The sequence below is a fragment of the Nothoprocta perdicaria genome, unplaced genomic scaffold (genome assembly GCF_003342845.1).
Source record: "Nothoprocta perdicaria isolate Ctin4 unplaced genomic scaffold, notPer1 scaffold_72, whole genome shotgun sequence".
NCBI lineage: Eukaryota > Metazoa > Chordata > Aves > Tinamiformes > Tinamidae > Nothoprocta > Nothoprocta perdicaria.
The window spans coordinates 1516598-1537356 of record NW_020455999.1 but is presented as its reverse complement, the minus strand read 5'-3'; the positions used below and the strand labels follow the sequence as shown (position 1 = coordinate 1537356).

The 20759-nt window shown below is 45.1% G+C and overlaps 1 protein-coding gene across 1 annotated transcript; it reads right to left on the bottom strand.

Moving 5' to 3' along the window:
* Positions 1-876: 876 nt before the first annotated feature.
* Positions 877-19575, bottom strand: TTLL10 (tubulin tyrosine ligase like 10). Its single transcript, XM_026051080.1, has 22 exons — positions 19438-19575; positions 18467-18540; positions 17622-17728; positions 14863-15025; positions 14420-14538; positions 14081-14201; positions 13816-13901; positions 13362-13533; positions 12508-12679; positions 11055-11195; positions 10366-10482; positions 8810-8903; positions 8222-8372; positions 6219-6320; positions 5080-5155; positions 4530-4602; positions 3896-4032; positions 2896-2982; positions 2661-2736; positions 2077-2153; positions 1235-1341; positions 877-883 (listed from the first exon to the last, which is right to left on the bottom strand). Exons 1-22 carry the CDS (start codon positions 19573-19575, stop codon positions 877-879), a joined length of 2397 nt encoding a protein of 798 aa, XP_025906865.1.
* Between the last annotated feature and the right edge of the window lie 1184 nt (positions 19576-20759).

Genomic DNA, 20759 nt, shown 5'->3' with positions numbered 1-20759 from the left:
ATTTTGTGTTTACTGACAAAAAGAATGCAACATTTTAGGGCACATGCTGATGCAGAAGAAACACGTTCTATCACAGCAGTCTCACAGCTGATGACAATTAGCCCTTGTTTGGCTAGCAGTTATCTAGCACCTGTATTTAATCTTGTCTCTGAGTAGCCCCATTAACTGAGGGCTTTAATTGCAAAGCAAGTTCTTAGGCAGCTAGTGCTGATTAAAGGCTAATTGCCATGGAGTAGGAGTCTTTCCTAGCTATGTATTTCATTGTGCCAACCTAGGGAGCCTTTTTCCCTTGCCAACAATCCTGTTGCTGCTCCTTGACACCATTAAATCCCCCCAGGAGGTGAGGATGTCGTTGTGGAGCCCATGCAATGTCACCTGCTCACCAGGTGAGTCATGAGCAGCTCCAGCTCAGAGAAATGGTTGCCACAATTGAAAATTGAGAATTAAGACAACAACTTTAAGCCTGGAGAAGCTGGATTGCCTGGAGTTCTGGGAAGTTGTAATGCTCTGGTGTAAAAGCTAGGACCAAATTCAGAAATCTTCCTCTGAACAAAGTGTGTTAAGTTCATGATGCTAGGGAACGTGGTATCACTTGGCCTCCTACATATGGATTTATGTTCCTGCAGTTTGACTTCCAAAGTGAAACTTTTTGTGTTGTTTTCTTAGGAGAGGGAGAGCAAAGAGAATATCAGGGAAGAGATTTGAGTGTGAAAACTTCCAGGATTAACTTTTGCCCTTTGTTTGGGCTAGGAAGAAAAGCTGTAGAAAAGGAGTTATTCACAGTTAAGAACTGTACTGTCCCTGCAGCTTCAGGGACAGAGTTTGGCTCCCCAAACCCTTTCTTTGTGAACCAACACAGTTACCTGAATCCTAGATTCAGGGTCTAGAAAGTCCAGAAAGATTCARATCATGGCTGAGTCTTGAAAGTCCTTAAAGGTAATGTTGCTTTCTGCGCATAGCTTAGCTTCAGGCTCAAGTGTTTTATTTGTAGTATTTACACAGTGTTTTACAAAGTTTCTGAGAAGAATCAGATAATAAATATAATAGGCAGGCTGGGAAAAACATGTCTTTAAGGCGTTTGTACAGCTGAGGTCAAAAATCACAAGATTCTGCGTCGATGGCAAAGCCTGTTGCCCACATCTGGCAGTGGGAATAGTTGGTCCATCCTTACTTGCCAGTAAGGGACTCATTCTTGTAGCTCTTTCACTGTGAGATGGTGCCACATCTGACATACCTTTGCTCTTGTTGCTCCGGGCTAATGATATACTTTGGATATTGCCGGGATTTCTTAGGGATGATGGGTGGTGGTGGAAGAGTCGGAGTATCTAGGTTTTTCTCCACCTGGAACATATTTTCAGCATATAAGCATACTAATTCTGCCAAGAATTTTACATGCCAGGCCATATAAACATAGCCGTGCTCAACTAGAGAATAGTCATATTGGTTAATAAATAGTCATAACCATTAACCAATAGTCATATTGGTTAATAAATACACAGAGCCCAACATCTCTTCCATTTCTGATTCCCCTTCCCTGTTTTCTGAGCCCATGTAGGGTTGTAGATAAGCCTGTGCTCTTGCACGGGACATATTGGATATCCTGGCCAAGGGGAAATGGTTGAATCCTCAATTTCACACCTAGATACAGTCCTACTTGGAAGGAAGCAACCTCCACTTTACATGGATGTGAGAGAATCCAGGGAACAGATCATAAGCCTGTAGTGTGCTCGTTGGTATTTTAAGATGTAGTGTGATACAAGGTGTGTCTCCAGCTTTGCAAAATAGGACAAACTGCCTTAACAACTTGCCTCCTCCCCTCAGCCATCCTGCTTMTTTCAATCTTTGCATTGAAATCAATGAAAATCAGGTGCTTATGTATCTCTGTCCTTCACACCTAGGGAAGGTGTGTTTTACTATCAGGAGAAAGATGAGCTTGGAGAAAACTCCCTAAGTTTTCTGTGAAAAGGGAGAAGACAAGCTGGGAGGCCCATAGATTTGAGATGAACCTSTGTATGGCTGTGAAAGTCTCAGTCTTGAGAAGAGATTATTTCTGCAGTAAAGTTCTCTGACCGATACCTTCTGTAGGTGGAAGAGGCATTTTTCATAATCCTCCACAGTAGAACAGATGACCAGGATCGGTTCTGTCAGGCTTCCTGCAAGATATTAGGGAAGAGCTTGGAGGTAGGAGAGCATGCTACGTTTGCCATGGCACGTAGGCTAGCAKCCTATAGCAAGGGAAGTCACAGGCTAACACCTTGTGCAAGACCAATCCCCTCTCCCCAGTGCCACCCTCTGGGTTTCTTGTCTTCCCTTTTAACCTGAAGAATGCTCAGATTTCCCATAGAAAGAAAAGATGGGTAGCAGGGGTTGGGTTGACTGTTGAGCCAAGGAAGGAAGCAGGGAAGCGTATTGAAGCTTGGCACCCACCAACATGAGACCCTAAAGAGCCTCTCCCTGGTTGYTCCAAATATAGCTAGAAAGGTTATCTGAAGCAAAGAGCCAGATTTATATCTTACAACTGATCAGTTGTGCACGTTTGTGTGTGTTACATGTACATCGGATCCCATTCACTGGAAGACAACTTCATAAGACAACCCATCCTAGCACAAGTCCGAGCACTGAGTGCTGCTCAGTTCCTCACTGCTCTCACCTTGTCTTACCTGTAATTTCAAACTGCAGCCCCCCCAGCACAGCTGTTTTCCTCTTCGCCTGGATTCCAGCTATGGGGAGTTTTCCCTTCAAAAGAGTAAAAAACAACGCTTTTACGTTTTCCTTGGACTTCTCCTTTCTGCCCTTAATATTCAGACATTTTTCATCTCCTACAGTTGCTCACAAGATCCAGCTCCTCTCAGCTCTTTGCTTCTTTGCCCATTTTTCTCTATTCCCCTCTGTTACCTCATATGTGATTGCAGTCCTCTCCTTATCTACAGAGAGGAAAAGCAGATCTTCTGGGAACAGGATCAGCAGTCTTTCCTCGGATTTCTGTGGAACAGAGGCAGATAGTACATTTTAGGGGATGGAATATCCATCACCAAGTCTTTTTTAGACTAGATCAGACACATTTGCAAAGGAATGTTTAAGAAATGTGCTCTGAGATGAGAAAGGGATGGRCTAGATGACCATGTGAGGTCCCTTATAGCCCTGTGTTCTCTGAGAGCAGTTGTTTGAGCACATTAACAGAAGAGATTCACTTTGTCTCTTTAATATATATTGTACATTACCCCAACGCTGCCGCTGGCAACTTGCACCATGGCCAAGTGCTGCATCCTTCCCAGATGCTGAATAGGTCTTCCTTCCCACTTCAGGATGGTGGTACAGGATAGATGCCTCATCAGCTCCCTCTTCTTCCACTGCTCATCACACGGCACCTTCATTTTATTTTTTAATTTTTGAGACGGACCAAAAGGAGATAAAACCAGAGGTGTGAGGTACTGTGGAATTCTTGAAAGCACAACGATCTAGGTGGTTTCAATGTCAGTGTAATCCTGCCATCTTGTGGGATGTTGCAGAATATTTTATTTTATAAGAATTGGTGTAACAGTGTCCAGAATGTACACAGTAGCAAGGCTTTCCTTTTTGGTAAGTTAGAGGAAACTTGGATTTTTAACTGTGTAATTTCAATAGGCTCCTTAAGTTACAGCCTAGGGACAAAAATGATGAGTAAGTTTCCCCAAATCTCTCATGTGCAGAGCAGCAGTTGTGAATTCTCAGTGATAAAAGGTGGTATGTAGTAGGCTGACTTGCCTTAACCTTGAATGAAGCTACTACATCCTCAAATAACACTAGTGTTCAGTTCTAGCCTAACTGTAGGAATCCTAGAAATCCCATTATCCCATTTCCATGCTCTTTCCTGTTCTCATCCCATTTTCTATACATCTGTTCTACACTGACTTACCAGAAAAGAGATGAGGCTGTTGTGCCTGCTGGGGCAGGTAGCATCTGCCTTCTCAATGTGGTGCTGGAGGTTTTGGACCCACATGTCCAAGTTGGCTGAATTCTGGCAGCAGATGAGTCTGGATTCTATCATGGACCCTGGGCAAGGAAGTACACAACCCTTGGGTCTGAGGAAGGGCATCTGCAATGTGAAATGCCTTGGAGCAAAATGGGGGAATTCATCCCAATCATCAATATTTGGCTACTGTTTGGTTTAAGTAGAAAATTAGAAAAAAAGGGGGACTGTATAGCGTATATTACCTTGTGTGTGAGGAATTCCAGTTAACTCTAAAGCAGGTTTAAGGTGGTGCAGCAATTGCATCCACCTGTAAGACCCGGGATTCCAAATTCCTTCCATCCAGCTATGTCTTATTCTCTACTGAGTCATAGCTGCTGGAGAGCAGGCTAGAGAGCCTGGATCAGAAAGGCATGGTTGAAACCAGGAGAAGGCAAATGCCTTTTTCCTTGGATATCTACGCAGCTGCATAGCCCTCCTCATCTTCCATGCACACAGACTGGCCTTTGAGGACCAGCGTATGGGAATCATTGCCTTATGATTATTAAACCCCCTTCCAGATACCACCAAACAAACTTACCAGCAATTTCAAATGTGTTGCTGATTGCACTCACTACCTTTCTCATGCGCATCCCAGCAAGAGGAAGGAGACCCTGGTATGGTGGGGAATGGGGTTAGAAAGCAGTTGGCATGAGCAACTTCTCTGAGCCCTACTGCAAAATGCAAAGAGATATTTAGGAAGTCTTGATAGGAGCATGAATACGGTCAATACAAGAGGATTTTGGGCTTTACCTCGTAAACGAATGACTTCTTTGAGTGATCCACCGAGAGGATCAGTAAGTGGAAGGAGAACAGCACAAGGAAGCACTCACACATCTCCTGTTGAAATAAGGTCAGTCATATCTTTCTTCCAAAACATGTTAAATATTAAAAATAGACGGAATATAAATCTCTCAAGAGCTATTCACCTTCCCCTCCTCTTTTCTGATGCAATGTTTAGTACATCGTTGTGYACACACAGTGCTTAGACTGGTTTTTAATGGCTGGTCGGTAAATAAGAACTATGGAGTGTTTAACTGCTGGACTACCCTGCAGTAGGTCATGGTTTGACTGGAGCTTGGTGTCAGTACCTTGGAATTCTGTATCAACTTCCCTAAAATGGTCTCAAAACGATTTCTGAGCATTGATGAACCAAACAGCAGCACCCTGGTGATATAAGGAGGTTTTACTCTTACTCATATGCAGGTGGATAACCAGAGATGAATCCAGGGCAAACCTGGACTAGATCCTAGTATCCTCTTCTGAACTCTAGACATTTTTCAAGATTAGTGATAATATTAAGTACAAATGCAATGCTTTGATCAGTCACCCCCAAAACCCATGGAGACGGCTTGGATGAAAAGATACTTTAAAGAAAAAGGTGATTTCCTCCCCTACCTGGAAATGAAGGAAAAAGTGCTTGTTGACCAAAGAGGTGATCACGAAATCTATTCAGCTTGTGCTGAAAGTGATGAAAAAAGCTGCTTGTATTGGCATTAATCCTTGTAAACAAAGGTTAGAACAASGTAATGGCCTTAATCAAGCACTGGGATCTGGCTGTGGTTTTGACAGTATGTGAAGTCCAAATTTCCCCCAGCTTTTTTTTAATCTCACTAGTCACAGAAGTTAAAAGAATTTTCCAGAGYGGGAAACATCTCTTGTATATGTGGTGGTAACATAAGAACGATTACCTCCATGCGATAACTTCTCAGAAGAACCAGAGAAGAGCAAACAATGTCACCAAGAGAGTGGATGTCTACGCCTTCCCAGCCACTGATAGGCTGTGTGATCAGTAAGTCCACTAGCTCCTCCTGTGTTCTTCCCCATGGTGCTTCTGCCTGGAAGGAAGAAAACATAACCCAATCTGTAGCATGTATTTTTAATTATAGACATGTTGGAGCTAGAGGTGGGAAAATATAGAGCTAAATTCCCAAACTGGCTTGCAATGACAAATAAGACTTGTGGGTCGAACCCTTGGCCCTTCCATGAAGACCTTCCTTTTCATTCAAGGAGAAATATAATTTTATGAGAAAAGCATGTATACCTGTASGGGGAAAAAAAAAAGATGGAAAAAATGGCTCCTTAAAACAGGGAGAACTTTGTTGTATGCTTTTAGAAGTGCATGGTATAGCATCTGGTACCTTAATGCAATGGGAKACTGTATTAATGTCCTAGGGGGTGAAATAAAGAAGCCTGTGCTCTTTACCTTGACTCTGCTAATGAATCTTACCTGGTGGCCCTGCTCATACTCACATCTTGTGTCTCTGTGAGGGCCACAGGATCCTTAGGATGGGGGAACCCTTCACTCTGGCCTTCTGAAATGGACCACTTTCTGAAACGAAAGAGAATATCAAAGTCACCTAGAGAAAAAYACTTCCATGTATTATCATAGAAACAAGAAATTCATGCTCATGCAGAAGACTAATTTCTGGAATTCTGGCATAAAGCTTGTGTGTTTTGCAACACTTCTTTAGGAAAAAAAAAAGGGATAGCTGCAGAATTGGAAAGGAGGTGAAGAAATAACGCACCTGAACTCTGGGGGATAAAGAGAATGGTGTTATTTACATCTGCTTCCGAGAAAACATGAGCAGCGCTTGCCAAAACTCCAGGAGTTTGTTGTGATTGCCCATCCAAAAGAAAGAGAAAGACAGTGATATCTGTGCAAGGAAGAAACGTTTCCACCCTGAGTTTCTCAAAAACCGGTCCTTTCTCTTAAAAGACGCTCTCGCCTAGAGAGACGCAGGCTTTAGTGCAGGCTCCATGGGCAAGGGAAATAGGAGAGACTTGTTCTGCTGTTTTGCCAGAGAGATTTTGGAAAGCAACCACTCCATCTGAAGGCAGCAAGGTTTGTACTGCCGGGCAGGGAGCGGGCAGATTGACTGCCAAGAGCAGCTATCCTGATGCTATCTTGCTGTTAACTACAGCACTAAGAGAAATTATGAGGCAGGCAAACCCTCATCATCGCGCATGGACCGAGGCTGCACATGGAAGTATCCACCATTTGGTGTTGTTGTAAATTTTGGCGAGCCAAAGGGAAGAAGCAGCTTCTTCTTTAAAGGAGTCGTATTTGGAAAGCAAATATAGCCATTGAGTTTCAGTGACAGGCATGGAAAAGCACTGTTTGGTTTGGTGATGCTTGGGGATTTTCAGACGTTCCCGAAAGTGCTGCCTACCTGCTCCTGCCTTGAGTCGCTCCTGTCCTGAGCAGCTCCACCTCGTCCTGGCCCATTCCTGCAGACCCGGCCTGCCTCAGGCCGCAGCATCCCATGATCCGCYGCTGCTCCCGTGTCCGCAGGAACCCGCTCCAGTCCCCAGGCCGCTGCTGCAGTCACAGGATCAGGTGGACGTGCTTGAAGAAGCGTCAGAGAACGCACAGGAGAGGAAGCACGCATGTGTCCCCTTCCACTTTCTGCTCATTTACATTCTTTGTGGGTTAGAAGCAGCAGAGTTTGAGCATTTCCTGTTGGTTTTAACCTCCCTCCCCCTCTCCCAGGTCCTGCAAATGTCATTGCTTCCTGCTGAGATGATGGTCTGATGCAGTTCTTGTGTGCTGCTGCTTGGCTGTCACCTCAACCAAATGAGAAATGAAAGAGYCTTCATGTAGTCAGGTGAATCGTGTGAACCGTTGAGCATCACATGGGTGACGGACTGGGATGTACAACCAGGTACATCCCAGGAACCATGCGGAGAACTAGAGGATTTCCCCTGGTAAGCCTCCAAATTGGTGACTGCAGCTTCCCTTCCTCTCTCTGTAAGGACTTTAGCCATAAAGCTTGGCTACTTTCTATTGCACCTATTGGATCAAGATTGTTCTTAAAAGGGATGGGTTTTAATGTGATGTCTAAAGTTCTGTAACTTCCCTATAAATTCTGTCTTCCGTTAATAAGGCATATTAAAATAATAACTAATTCTCCAGGCGAGTTTGATGCTTATTCTTTTGTATGAGGTGAAAATCATCAGAACACACACGCTGCCTACAACCTTAGCTTTTATTTTCTTCTCATGTCCTCTGGACTGGTGAAAGCCCTCACCCTCTGTGCCCGCTCAGAGGGTTTTCCCTCCTGRCTGAAGAGCTGCACGTGCGGGACAGCTAGGATACTTCGTTGGCAATGCTTGTTGCGCCAGAAGCCAACCTTTTCTTTGGAGGATGGAAGCTTCTTGGAAGAGTTCTCTAATGTTTTGGCAGGGCTCTGACATRAGTGGCTGGGGCTGCTGGTGTTTGGCCTCAGGTACCTGCCCATGCAGGGGGAAATTCTGAGCTTCGCTGGTATCTGGCCGGGGGCTGCAGCATCTTCCTTGTAGAGAAGCACAAAACGGCCAAGTGTCTCTAAAGGCAAGAGGCTCTGGCCCTTGAGGCACTTGTTGAAAATCTCAAGAACCAGATCTGGAAAAGAAGACGCAGTTAGGAGAGAGTCTAAACTCCCCGACACCAAAATCTACCTGAGCTCTCGTGTGTACGCACAGGGCAGCTGGGTGCATGAGCAAGAGGAAGGGTAAAGGGAAGTGGTTTCCAGCCTGTGAGCTGTGACATCTGTGGACTGCTACTGTTAAGGCTTTTTTTTATTTTAAAGGGCAATTTTATTRCCACTTTGCCTACGTTCACATCACCTACGTCAACTCCACCGGGAAGGTTTCAAGGAATCTCAAGCAGGGAAAATACTGTGAAGCTGCGGGCAAGGCAATGAAGGATATGAAGAACACCCTCAAAATACAGGTGGGTGCACGCAAAAATACCTGTATCTATCCTGTAGTCTTTCCTCTGACAAGTGATGGAGTGACATGGTTATCTGGTGATGGCCACGCTACGACTTGCCCGCTTACCAAGACTCTCGTAGACGATGGTGGGAATGACGTCTCTCAAGACTTTGCAGTTGGTATGCAACGCTGGGTTTGCGTTCATCTCCAGAAGCCATATCTAGGAAAAATGGTCAGAAACTTGTAATCCAGCTTTRGTCACCTCAGAGTCACAGCAATGTGTTTTTCCAGGCTCTGTGAGCACCATGAGAGGTAGGAGTACTAAAAAACCCTCCCAAATCCCATCACATCTGTGTGGGCAAGACACATTTTTCATAAGGACTGGATGAATTATACAAAAGCTGGCACTTCATGGTAATAGTAATTAAATGCAATCCCCATGCCCCCCCCCCCCCAAAAACAAACAAACAAACAAAAACCTGCTCTGAGGCTTTCTGATGTTCACCAAAATGTGTTAAGCCAAGAGAGCTGTTTGCAGTGGTTAACACCATGAACGAGTGCTCGGGGGAATAAGGTCACGGTGTGTTACAGACGGGGAGGGCAGGATGCCACAACAGGAGCTGCAATATCCGCCCGTGCAGGACTTGGAGTCTGCTCCACAGAGCAGGGGGAGGTTTATTGCTTCAAGGGCAAGGGAAAGAAAGACAAACCGATGCTAAATAAATGCCTAAATTCACACTTTGCTCTCTTTCAGAGCTGACTCCTTCTGTGCCTGTTTTTAATTTTCTAAGCTTCTAGTTTCTCAGCCCAGAAATCCTCCCCATTCTCGCTGATAATATTTGTAAAGAAACCTGTTTTGTCTCCCCCTCCACACACAACCCACACGGGCTGTGGGAGTCTCTAAACGCTGTGTTTTCGCTGAAGCCGAGCTCAAGTTTTTAACCAGCCAAGTAGGGCTTGCCACAATAGAGTGATATCAGATCTCCTATTCTACTTAAGGTTTACACAGCCTGGGCTGTGCATGCCAACATTGCAGAGGACAATTGCTGCTGAAATGCGAGAAGCGGCCAGTTTCTGCGTCTCTGCCATTTACTCTGCCTTGTCATTGACTTCCCCTACAAAGAGGCCATTGTCTGGGGGCCGTGCCCTGCGCCGCACACATTATTTCCATTCTTTCCTAAGGTTTGCCGTTCCCACTGCCCTTCGCTGGAATAGGGTTGAATTCCTTGCTGCTTTAGCAACAGCAGAATCGGCCAGATGGCTTTCTGTTGTGCTTAGGCCAGGTGGTTTTGCAGAGCTGCACTGCACTGGAAGCTCTGTAATCGCGGTATTGATTACGTCCTTTCTTCTGGCTGTTCTTGTCTGGTTGTCGTTCAGTCTTCGTGAGTGGGAGCTGTGATTCTAGCACATGAATCTATGACGAGGCTGGCTGAGGGCTAAACCTAGAGTGAACACGGATCCTGATGCTCACACCTGAATCAATAATGACGGATGCTTCGTTACGGCTTTAGGGTGACCTCTTTGCTGCCCTGGTGGATACTCATCTCACGTACATCAGTTTGGTTCTTGTGACATTAGAAACATTATACAAAAGCATTATAGCTTGTCAACCATGCTCCACTCTTTTTATTAGATATCTGTCTAATATTATACCCAGTATACGACAGTGTTATATTCATTACCTTAAAGTTTTCATCAATTAAAAAGTCGCAGCCGATGAGATCAAAATACCCCAGCTTGCGCTCCAGCTTGAGCTTGGCCGCCAGGAAGCACTGCACCATGATCTGCTGCATCCTTTTCTGAGAGAGACAACCACCACTGTTGATCAGCTCAAAAATCACGAGCACGGGAGCTGCTGCAGGTCATAGACTAGCACTTGGTTTAGGGAGCAGAAGCCCTCTCTAGGTTTGGAAGGATGTTGCTTTCTGCAGATCACATCTGCCCGTTTTGAGTTGACTGGAACCCCCCTCTTGACGTGCAATGAGTAACAGCAACTTGTAGTGGCTGATACCGCGTTTCACTGCATTTGGAGTTGAAATGCTTGGAAATCTCTGTTTAAGTCATAACACAAAGTTGGCTGAAAAGYTTCTGATCCCTGAGAAACTTTCAGCAAACTCAACTACATTTGATTGCCAAGTGTTTTTCTAAACCCCAAAGCATTTGAACAAAGGTTTTACCTTTTTTTTTTCCTTTTCTTTGGGGTTGGGTTTAAATCATAACATTAACAAAATAAACCTCAGAAAACAGTTCTCTGCCCCTTCTCACTCAGCTCATCTCTTTTCTAGGAAGCTCCAGGGAACTGGGGGGTTGCTCTGTATTCCTGCTCCCCTAATTAGGCAGACTGGCGTGTCGTAGACTTGCATGTACTCACAGTAAACACAGTGAAAACCCAGTCCTTCGGGAGGCCATTGGCTCTCCTGAACTTCTCATTAACGTAGCTGTTGAAGCGCTCCATCCGCCAGATTGTCTCCTCTTTGAGCTGGTTGTACAGGGGGTTCTTCTTCTGCACGTACTGAGAAACGGGGACACGGAGCAAAGGGAGGATTAGATTTCCAGCGTAACTWGGAGCCAGACTGCACAGCAGACATCCAGTTCTCTTGAGTTGTTCCAAGGATCTGCAGTTGGGAAGGAACAAATCCTACAGGTGGAAGGAGTGGTGGGGACACACTCTGCTGCCATTTCTCCTTGTGTACCTTGCTATGCACGTATGTATATACGGCATCTCTGAGCCACAGCCTGGCAGACAGGGAGCGATGCTTTCAAGTCAGAGATTCATGATGTTTTTTGGAATAAAGCCTCATTAYTGCTCGGTGTCTACCTGCTTAGGAGGTGGGAAATATGTGTGAGAAGCACATGCATCCCCGGAGAAAAGCTGGGTGAGGGCTTCTCTTCCACTGTCTCATTTAATCCTGGAGTTTATGGATAAYGGGCTCTTTACCCTGTTTGGACAAAAGCAACTCCCTGTCCCCTGCAAAACAGCTTGGCCTGGCTACAACTGCCTCTTCTCTTCTCTTTTGACAGGAGAAAAATTTTTGGCTCTGAGCAGGAGGAAAGGGCAGGAAGGGAATGAGGGCAGAATTAACTGTAATTTGGAAAGCTCTGTCCTACGAGCAGATGCTCAGGTGCAGGTAAAGCTTCTTTCCCTCCTCCCAGCAGGATCCTAGATAATTTACGTTCCCCTAACATCTGCCCCTTGTTTAATATCAGTTGTGCCTTGGGGATCCTACCTGAGTCCCTGAATTCCCCTGTGGATGGCCCTCCAACTGAGCAAACAAACGATTCCAGGAAAACAAGCAGTGCACTGATAATGTCATATATTGCAGGAAGCAGCTGTAATCCTCTGTCCTGGACTGCACTTCTACAGGAGCCATAAAACTCCAACAAGAGCCGAAGCGAGTTCACCTGATACGTCTCTCCAAAAGGTGTTTTGCTAATTCTCAGAACTCAGCAATATACTRGGAGGAGAAAAATGCCTTTCAAACAAAACCATTTTCTCCTTTCTGGTCCTTTTTGGTTCCAAAATTCTTTCTATTCACATTTGCTGCCATGACTGACTACAAGTCCATGCCTATTTCGTGGGTGTCTGGGCTTTGTATGGAGGAAGCCTTTCAAAAGTCCTTTCTTTGCTCCCCGTCTACTCTCATGCTCCCTGTTAAGCCCTGCCTCTTTCGAACTAACTGCATTGCTGAGAGAAACTTCTCCAGCTCAACCATTGACRAGTCTATGAGCAGAAACAGGTCACTATAGACACGTGAGGTCCATGCCCAGCATGTTCAGTCCCAGATCTCAAAGATGAGTTAAACCTTTCTTTGCTTCTGGTTTACCTGGTTGGTCAGATGAGCAGTCAGGTCATCCGAAGCAGCATCGTAACGGGTGCAGGTCAAGCGCACGTAACCTTGGGCGAAGAGCAGCACGTAGGGCACCGTGCAGGCAATGAGGAGGTAGGACCGGACGTCAAACTTCTTGCCTTCTAGGAGCAGGGGCTGGTGAATATACCTGTCGGAGCAATTGTGCAGAACGCGGCATCAACRAGCAGCCCTAACATGCGGCAGGTCCAAGTTTGCACAAAACCCAGAGGCTGCTCATTCCACACTGCAGATCCAATCTTTTTCCTCTTATTTTTCAACCTTTTTTTTAGGTGAGTGGCAGCAGAGGGCGCTTGTAGGAGGTAATATAAATGCCAAGAACGGGTTCTTTGATCTGAAATGGAAGTTGTGCTTAGTCTCTGGAGTGGGAGGTAATTAAAGATTTACTAACACTTACTGGAGAATATACAAAGTTTATACSTGAACACAAAGAGCCCTTCATGGAGCAACATTGCTTTTATTGCCACTCTGGGAATTATTCCCCTTTATCTTCAAAGGTTACTGGATGCTTATACAAATAACCAGGATATGCTGTGAGAAGAAGTATCACTGTTCTGCTAGGACATGATGTGGTCACCGTGTGRCAAGATGTGCTTTTGCCACACCGATATTACAGCATGTCACCAGCACAGGGCAATTTGATTGCTGGTATGCCATGAAAATGCCAGTTGATGTCATCCTCATGGCATGGGTACCACGAGGTTCAGAGTGTCCTTACATGAAATATTTAGGGAAAGATTCAATGATTTGAGGCCAGTATGGCTTAACCAAGCACACTTCTTACACATAAAGGATGAGATTTCAGTGCCTACCTTTGCACTATCCTGGCCTGAGGAACCCTGCATGACCCCTTCTTACTGAGCTGGTCTTCCTCGGTGCTGTGGAGCTTCGCTTGGTAGGTGGTGACAGCAGCTCGGTTTTTAAGCAGGAAAATCCCTCGGCCTTGGTTAGAGCAAGTGGGTTTGCAGATCCAAATATCTCCTTCTGCAGAAAGGACGGGTCTATTGTAATCACATGTACAGCAGCAAACACCCGTGTGCCAATTCATGGGCTCCGAAAAGCGCTCATTTAAATGTGTGTGTGTGCATACATACATATATATATATATACTTATATGCATGTATTTTCTATATATGTGTGTATATAAACCTGCCAGTATCTGCGCAGCAAAGACATCAAAATGATTGCCCCGTTTATATTTTAAGACTTCTTCAGAGGCTCACAGAGCTGTTTAAGCTGACTGCTGGCTTGATCAATGGCAGTCACCTTGGCAAAGCTCAAAAAAGGCATTCCTTTCATCTCGTAAGTCCAGGCGAAAAGATTCCGGGAAGAACTCTCCCATCTTCAGTAACCTGTGATCAAACCAAACACAAGCTGAAAATCCTGTCCAGCATCATAATTTTCCTGTTACTTTCAGAAAGGATGACAGCAAGACTCTTCATCAGAAAGGAGGACCCTTGTTTTTTTATGCACACTTTCTTCTTGTTGGCTTATGTTTCTGACTAAGTTTCAAAGAAATTAGAGTTCTTACTTGTAGTTAGAGCTCCAGGTGATCTTGTTCATCACCCGCTCTTGTTCTCTCAGGCAGTTTAAGAGACCTATCTTAGTGGTGAGGATTCCGTTGTTGGGAATCTGGTAGAGAAGCTGCTCACCTGCATGAGGAAAACAAAACCAACAAAAATAAACCTGGTCCTTATTGTTCCATGCAGCAGAAGCTGGAGGATGAAGCTAACCTTGTTGCTGTTGGCTTTCACCCATTTGCTTTAAGGCAACAGTAGCAGGCATCCATACAGGGGAACTTCTCTAGCCTGGGAGTTGCCCCAGTTTTCCCTCGTCACCCACTCCCACTCAAGCTTGCTGACACCTCTACCTTCTTTGAAGCTGTTATAGGTGTCTCGGCACTTGGTCTCACACCATTTCAGCGCATAATCCTCTCTTCTGTTGTCAWAGATACGCTGCCAGCCACGTCTCTGGCAGTAGATGCTCACACTGCACATGGAGAACGAAACAGCAAAATAGCCTCCTTTCCATTAATAAAGACTTAGCTCAGATCCCTTGAACTCCTAACACCGTAACCTAACACACCCATGAGCATCAGGTCAGGAGGTGGAGTGGGAGGCAAGTGACTTAGATGACTGCTAATAGCCTTGTTCTCCTGCACTGCAGAGAGAGGTGAGGACCCTAAGGATACTGTGATTCAGCCTCTAATAAGGATGTGTTCCACATCAGCACGGTTATTGCAGTTAGGGTGCATGTAGTTCCACTGTCCGTCATATGGCTGTCCATAGGAGTCTCCCAAGGGGACCTACTTACAGCCCAGCTCCATTAGATCCACCAATATAAAAATATGGTCCTGGTCCCTGTGGTACATCTGGTGTCTCTTCTGTCTCTTTTGGTCCAGGACATTCCTCACCACAAGTGGTAGTTTCTTTACATCTGACTTCATCAGGTTTCACTTCAAAGGTGCTAGAACTGGCTGCAAAGTTGGAAATTGAGAGACTTCAGGTGATCAGGTATCTTCTTCAYAGAATACACATCTAATAAGACAGCTGCTAGGGAAAGAAATAAACTAAGAGAACCCTTAAATGGATATGGGGCCCTATATTACAGCAATTCAGAAATAATTTCTTATTTTACCTACCTATTTCTTATTTTACCTACAGAGTATATTAAATGGAAGAACAGAGGAAAGAGCAGAAGAGAAATGAGCTGAGCACAGATCATTCCAGCGGTCCAAAAGGGTTGACTGGGAGACCTATGGGATACTGATGGTCTAGAGACACACATAGAGGTAAGAAAGGCCTCCCAAACGTATCGACCATATACTATACATTGAAACAGATGKTTTTTTTCATCTAATAAAGCCTAGAGGATTTATAACAAGTGCCAATCCTGATRTGGCAGCGCTGMTGTTGCACCASGAGGCAGCAGAAATTGCACACATTAACTGTGCKGACAATGACTGCAGGGATGTGGAGGAAAAACATCTCACCTGCGGTCGATACCCACTCATGTCAGGGCCTGAAATGGTTCTGTTATTTACCCCTGGGCTCAGAAACAGCAAATAAGGATTTTTTTTTTTTTTCAGTAAAAAGTTAGTAAGATCTGCCTCACATGTAAGGGCTATTCCCAGGAAAGAATGACAGAGCTGGTATCTATCTTTCACTATGGTGAATAACTGGAACTTGTTGGAATAAAGGAATAAAAACTCTGAMGTTTCCTCTATCAAGATTTTTTTTTTCTGTATAATACATAGCAAAAAATCCTGGATTGTCCTTTCCTAAAGCAAAATAAGACTCAGAATCATGGTTCTGAGGTCATGTTTTGGGTCTCTCAGATATTTAACGCAAATATATGTATATGAGTTGCATATATATGTATATACAAATATATGTGTGTGTGTGTGTGTGTGTGTGTGTGTGTGTGTATGTAATATATACATACACTCATACGTATATACACACACATACATATATACATATATGTATAAAATAACTTTAAGGTAGCAAAGCTTGATACAGAAAGATTGTTGCACCCTGTGGTACTGTTAGGAAAATCCGAGTTTAATTTCTCTTTAGCAAGGTAGGAGCTAATATTGGTCAGAAATGAGCATGTAAAAACCAAAGATGACACAGGAAAGCGTAATTCTACCGGGGCTGGGAAACGATGCCTCAAGTCGCTCTTGAAATTGGCTGTGCACAAAGTTTGGGGGAGCAATAAATGCTGTAAGTAGCAAAAACCCCTCTGCTCTGGCTTCGTTCTGCTCCCATYGGAACGGGGGGAAAGAGGGAGCAGGAAGCGAGTGGCGAGACTGGAATCTATCTACTCTTTGGACTCTTCTTTTATGGTTATTTCTTCCATAAAATCACGTGAGGAAAAAACCCAGCTCAACGGCAAAGCGCCTGTTGACATAAGTGGGGAGTAGGTATTGGCCACCGTTATCKCTGCTATTTTACAAGCTCTTGCTTTATGTCTTCTTTGTGCTCCACCTGTCAACGCGCTTTGAGCAGGAACTGCATTAAATTTCTGCTTGTTCTTTTAGCACTTTGCACCAGAGGAGTTTAAGAGCGAAAGCCTTTAATGTTCTTGCAAAGTGTGCTATTATCAGTGCTAATCCCTGCACTCCTGCCTTGAACTTCCTGCTTAAACTATATACATACATATATATATATATATATATATATAAAAATATACACACATACATACACAGGTTGTCTGTGTGTGTATATATATATATTTATAATGTATATACACATATATACATATACTTGTGTCTATATAAACATGTATATACTACATGTATATTAATATTGCACTTATATATACACATATATGCATGTATTCATATACATATATGCATATGCACATGTATGTGTGTGAATATATAAATATATATGATATACACACATGTACCCTGTTATATATATGATATATATAAAAAAGTACCCTATTATATATTGCATATGTATAATATATATAGCATATATATTTTACATACAGTGTGCACATTCATACACCCATATATGTATACACGTACGTGTATATATACATATATGTGTATATACACAAACATATATGCACATGTATAGGTGTATGTTTATATAGCTCTCTATATAGGGGTATGTAGGTATATATACATGTGCATATGTACAAATATGCACATATCTATATGAAAAATACAACCATTTCAAACAAGTCAGGGCATAATATCAGTGTTGGAGAACACTATCCACATACATGTACACTATTATATATATATWKYRCAYATAYATWWAWAAAWWWWWWWWATAKWKWKWGTGTGTGTATATATATATATATATATAWAAATKTGTGYTTGTATATTTRTATGTATACRCACACCTATTATGTATATGTGTGCATGCAGAGGCTCTGTGTGTATATACACACTATGTATTTATATGTGCATGTATGTATATGTATATAAATAAATACGCCCAGTACTTTGGGCACATATACGCTATAGTGCAACGCCATGAACAGTGGTATCAGCCGAAAGGCTGGCTCCAGGGCCCAAGATAATCACCAGCTGCCACCAAAGACAGCGGCGTCACCTCTGTCGGCTGACAAGGGTCTGCCCTGGGCTGCGCTGCCGCTCTGCACCGGYGAGGTCTTCTTCTTCTTCCTCTTCGCGGGCACGAAGGCCATGGCAGGGCCTGGGCTGCAAAAGGAAAGGTCGCTGTGGGCCACCTTGCCAGTCACCCAGGACCCGGCGAGTCTGTGAGGTGCATTTTTCTGTTTGGTCACTTGCTCCGGGAAGGATAGTTGCCATTTCCCCACTTCGTGTAGTTCTTGCCCTCCATCAGAACCTTTATTTTTGACATTAGTGGATAACACAAAGTCTTTCTAGCTCTAGTTTCTTGAGGGTCCTCCCTAGTGATAAGCTTGCTGGTAGCTGTGCAGCGGATCTGAATGATTTTGTATCTGTTTTCCTTCCTTTTCTACATCCTTCCCTTCGGTAGCACCCAATGCATGGCTTGTCTTGTCTTGTACATCTGGAATAACTGATGGGTGCTCTCTCCACGTCTGCTTCTTGTGGTGGAGCAGCATTAAAGAGCTGCCCCCTCATTTTTCAGAACTCCCTGCTGTTCTCCATCCACAGCAAAGCTGCCAGAGAAGCAGCTTTGAGGATTGGCCAAGGTATATTTGCAATAAGGGCCGGGATCATTCATTTTGGATATTAAAACCTAGATGCAAAGAGATGTTCAGTTCACAGGTGGGCACTGCTGGCAGCAGGTGACACAAAACACTTTCAGCATAAAGCCCTGGGTACCATATGTACATTATCTCCATGGAGATTAGAAGCATTCTGAGCAACCAGCACCTCCTGCCGTCTCGCCCCTTCATTCAAGGTCTAAGACCATATCTTAAGCTAACGGAAAGCAATGGAAATTCTAACCTTTGCTCAGCAGTTTCTAGATACTTTAGCAAAGCTTTAACTGCCTCGTGTCCTTCCTTTGGCTTGGAGATCGTTCAGTTGGTTTCTAGCCAGCCCGTAAACAACTTGCGAAGGACCAAGCCACGCTGGGACAGCGCAGCCTTGTGCTCCCGGGGGATTTTTTGGAGCCTGGAGAGCGGTGGATTGCGAGCAGCAGGTCGCAAAGCAGACCTGCTTCCCTTCTGCATACGCTGAGGTTCAGTGGTGCTTCTCGGAGAGGTCTGAAAAGCCTCCAGAGCTATAAACACAGGCTGATCTCCTAGCAGCAGCTGCCTAGCTACAGCTGGCAACTGCATGAGGGGTTCCGGGGCTAAAAATGCACAGGGTTTTCTCCAAAAAGGCATGTTTTCTCCAAAAAGGCGTGTTTTCTCCAAAAAGGTGTGTTTTCTCCAAAAAGGCGTGTTTTCTCCAAACACGGGTGCTTTCAGATGAAGCTCCCCAGCAGCGCAGCGTTACAAGAGGGCTGCTGAACAAACCAGGGCATGGGTATCTAGAGGAACTTGCATAGCAGAGACGTGGGAAAAGCAGCATTCGCTGCTAGACCATTGGTGCTTGCTCCTCCATGGCTTTTCCCAGGCCTCCTAAGGTCAGGTTGAGGTAGTTGGCCTCCAAAAAAGAGGCTCGTTTCATGCTCCCCGCGGCACAAATCAATAGTACGGGCTAAATTCCTGCAATTCTCTACTTGGTCTTCACTATAATTTCCCTCCCTATGGCAGAGTTTGCCTAGGAGAGTTCGTTAATTTTTATTCCTTGATTTTGTAGCTGAGCTGTAGCTGAGATGCTGAGACCTGCTCCATGTGCAGGGACTTTCCTCCCTTGGAACACCTAAGCTCCTCATAATTAAATCTAGAAGGGGGAAAGAACTAAAACCCAGCAGCAAACCTGATTTTTTCCCTTGCCCAGTAGCCTTTCTTTTCCCCCAAATAAAATACAATAAAAACGCAGGGCRAAAGCTGACAGGAGGTGGAATCTGGCTTGGATCCCGTCTCCGGGTTGGCCCCAGGTGGACACGCCAAGGCGCTCTGAATGCCCTGGCACTCCTTGGCGGTCACAGTGACCTTCAGGAACATTCTCCGTATTTTCCCATTGCACACAATGCCCCGAGCGTGCGGAGCCAGCCGGGCTCCTGCCCTTGCTTTACCTTCCCCTTCCTCGATTACGTCCCATGGCCAWCCCACCAGCCACAACCTCCTTGGCCACGGAGGGAAGAGCTCGGGTGGGAGGAGCGCAGGGTGCCACGCTGCAATATTGCAGATGCCTCCAGCAAGCGTCACACCCTCGAGGAAACATTGCCTAACTCGGGGAGAAAACCAGAGGCTGAGGTTACAGCTTCTTAAGTGCTTCTTATTTCACTTATTAGCAATTATTTCATTCACTTGAAACCCAATTAACTTCGTGCTTCGGATCCCCTTCTGTGTCCAAGGAAAAGAGGCATTCCTTAGAGAATTATTAGGAATAATGAAGGATCATTTGCACTAAGCTTTGAGGTCCTATAGGGATGTTTAAAAGTGCTTTGGCCAGCAGGTTTCCTGCTCTTCTCCCGGCTGGGCTCTCTGGTGCTGCAACCCTCCGTGCCAAGGAAGGGGAGGGGACATTCACTTACCTCTCCCTTTTTTACCCAACCGCCTGTTTACACAAAAAAAACCCCACCACGAACACAGTCACCTTGAGGCCTTTCCAACCTGCCGAGTCTTGCTGAACTTGACCGGTGGCTTTTCACGACAGCAGAAGGAGAAATGGCAAAGACAGCGCGACGGGCGCGATCTCCGCTATCGAGAGAAGCCTTCGCAGCTCCCGCTCCATCCTCATCATCCCAGGGTTCGGGCCGGCTCCATTCAAAAGCCGCCGGGCTGAAACATTCGGGGCCGGGCTCCGGGCAGCCGGGGCTGGCGCCAGCCTCAGCCRGGGCAGCAGCCGGCGCTGCGGTGCCGGCCCCGGGCGCTATCTAGACCATCTCTCGCGTTCGGGGATTTTTCAGGGGTGACTCATGCTGYGTAGGGTCTGACCGTCCTCTGTGCTCGCTAGCTGGAGGGTTGGAACAGGACGTCTCGGAAAACTAGCTTTTAATAATGTTTGRAAGCCGCTTCGCCTGCTCCCCCCCTGCACACACAAAAAATCCCAAATTCTCAAGGTAGCTGAGCCCATGCCCTGGGCTTCCTTGTGCTCCTTCCCAGCAGCAGCAGTGTTCTCATGGACCATCCTTTTGCAAGCATTTTACGAGAGCATTTACAATGCTTTTGCAGCACTCGCCGGG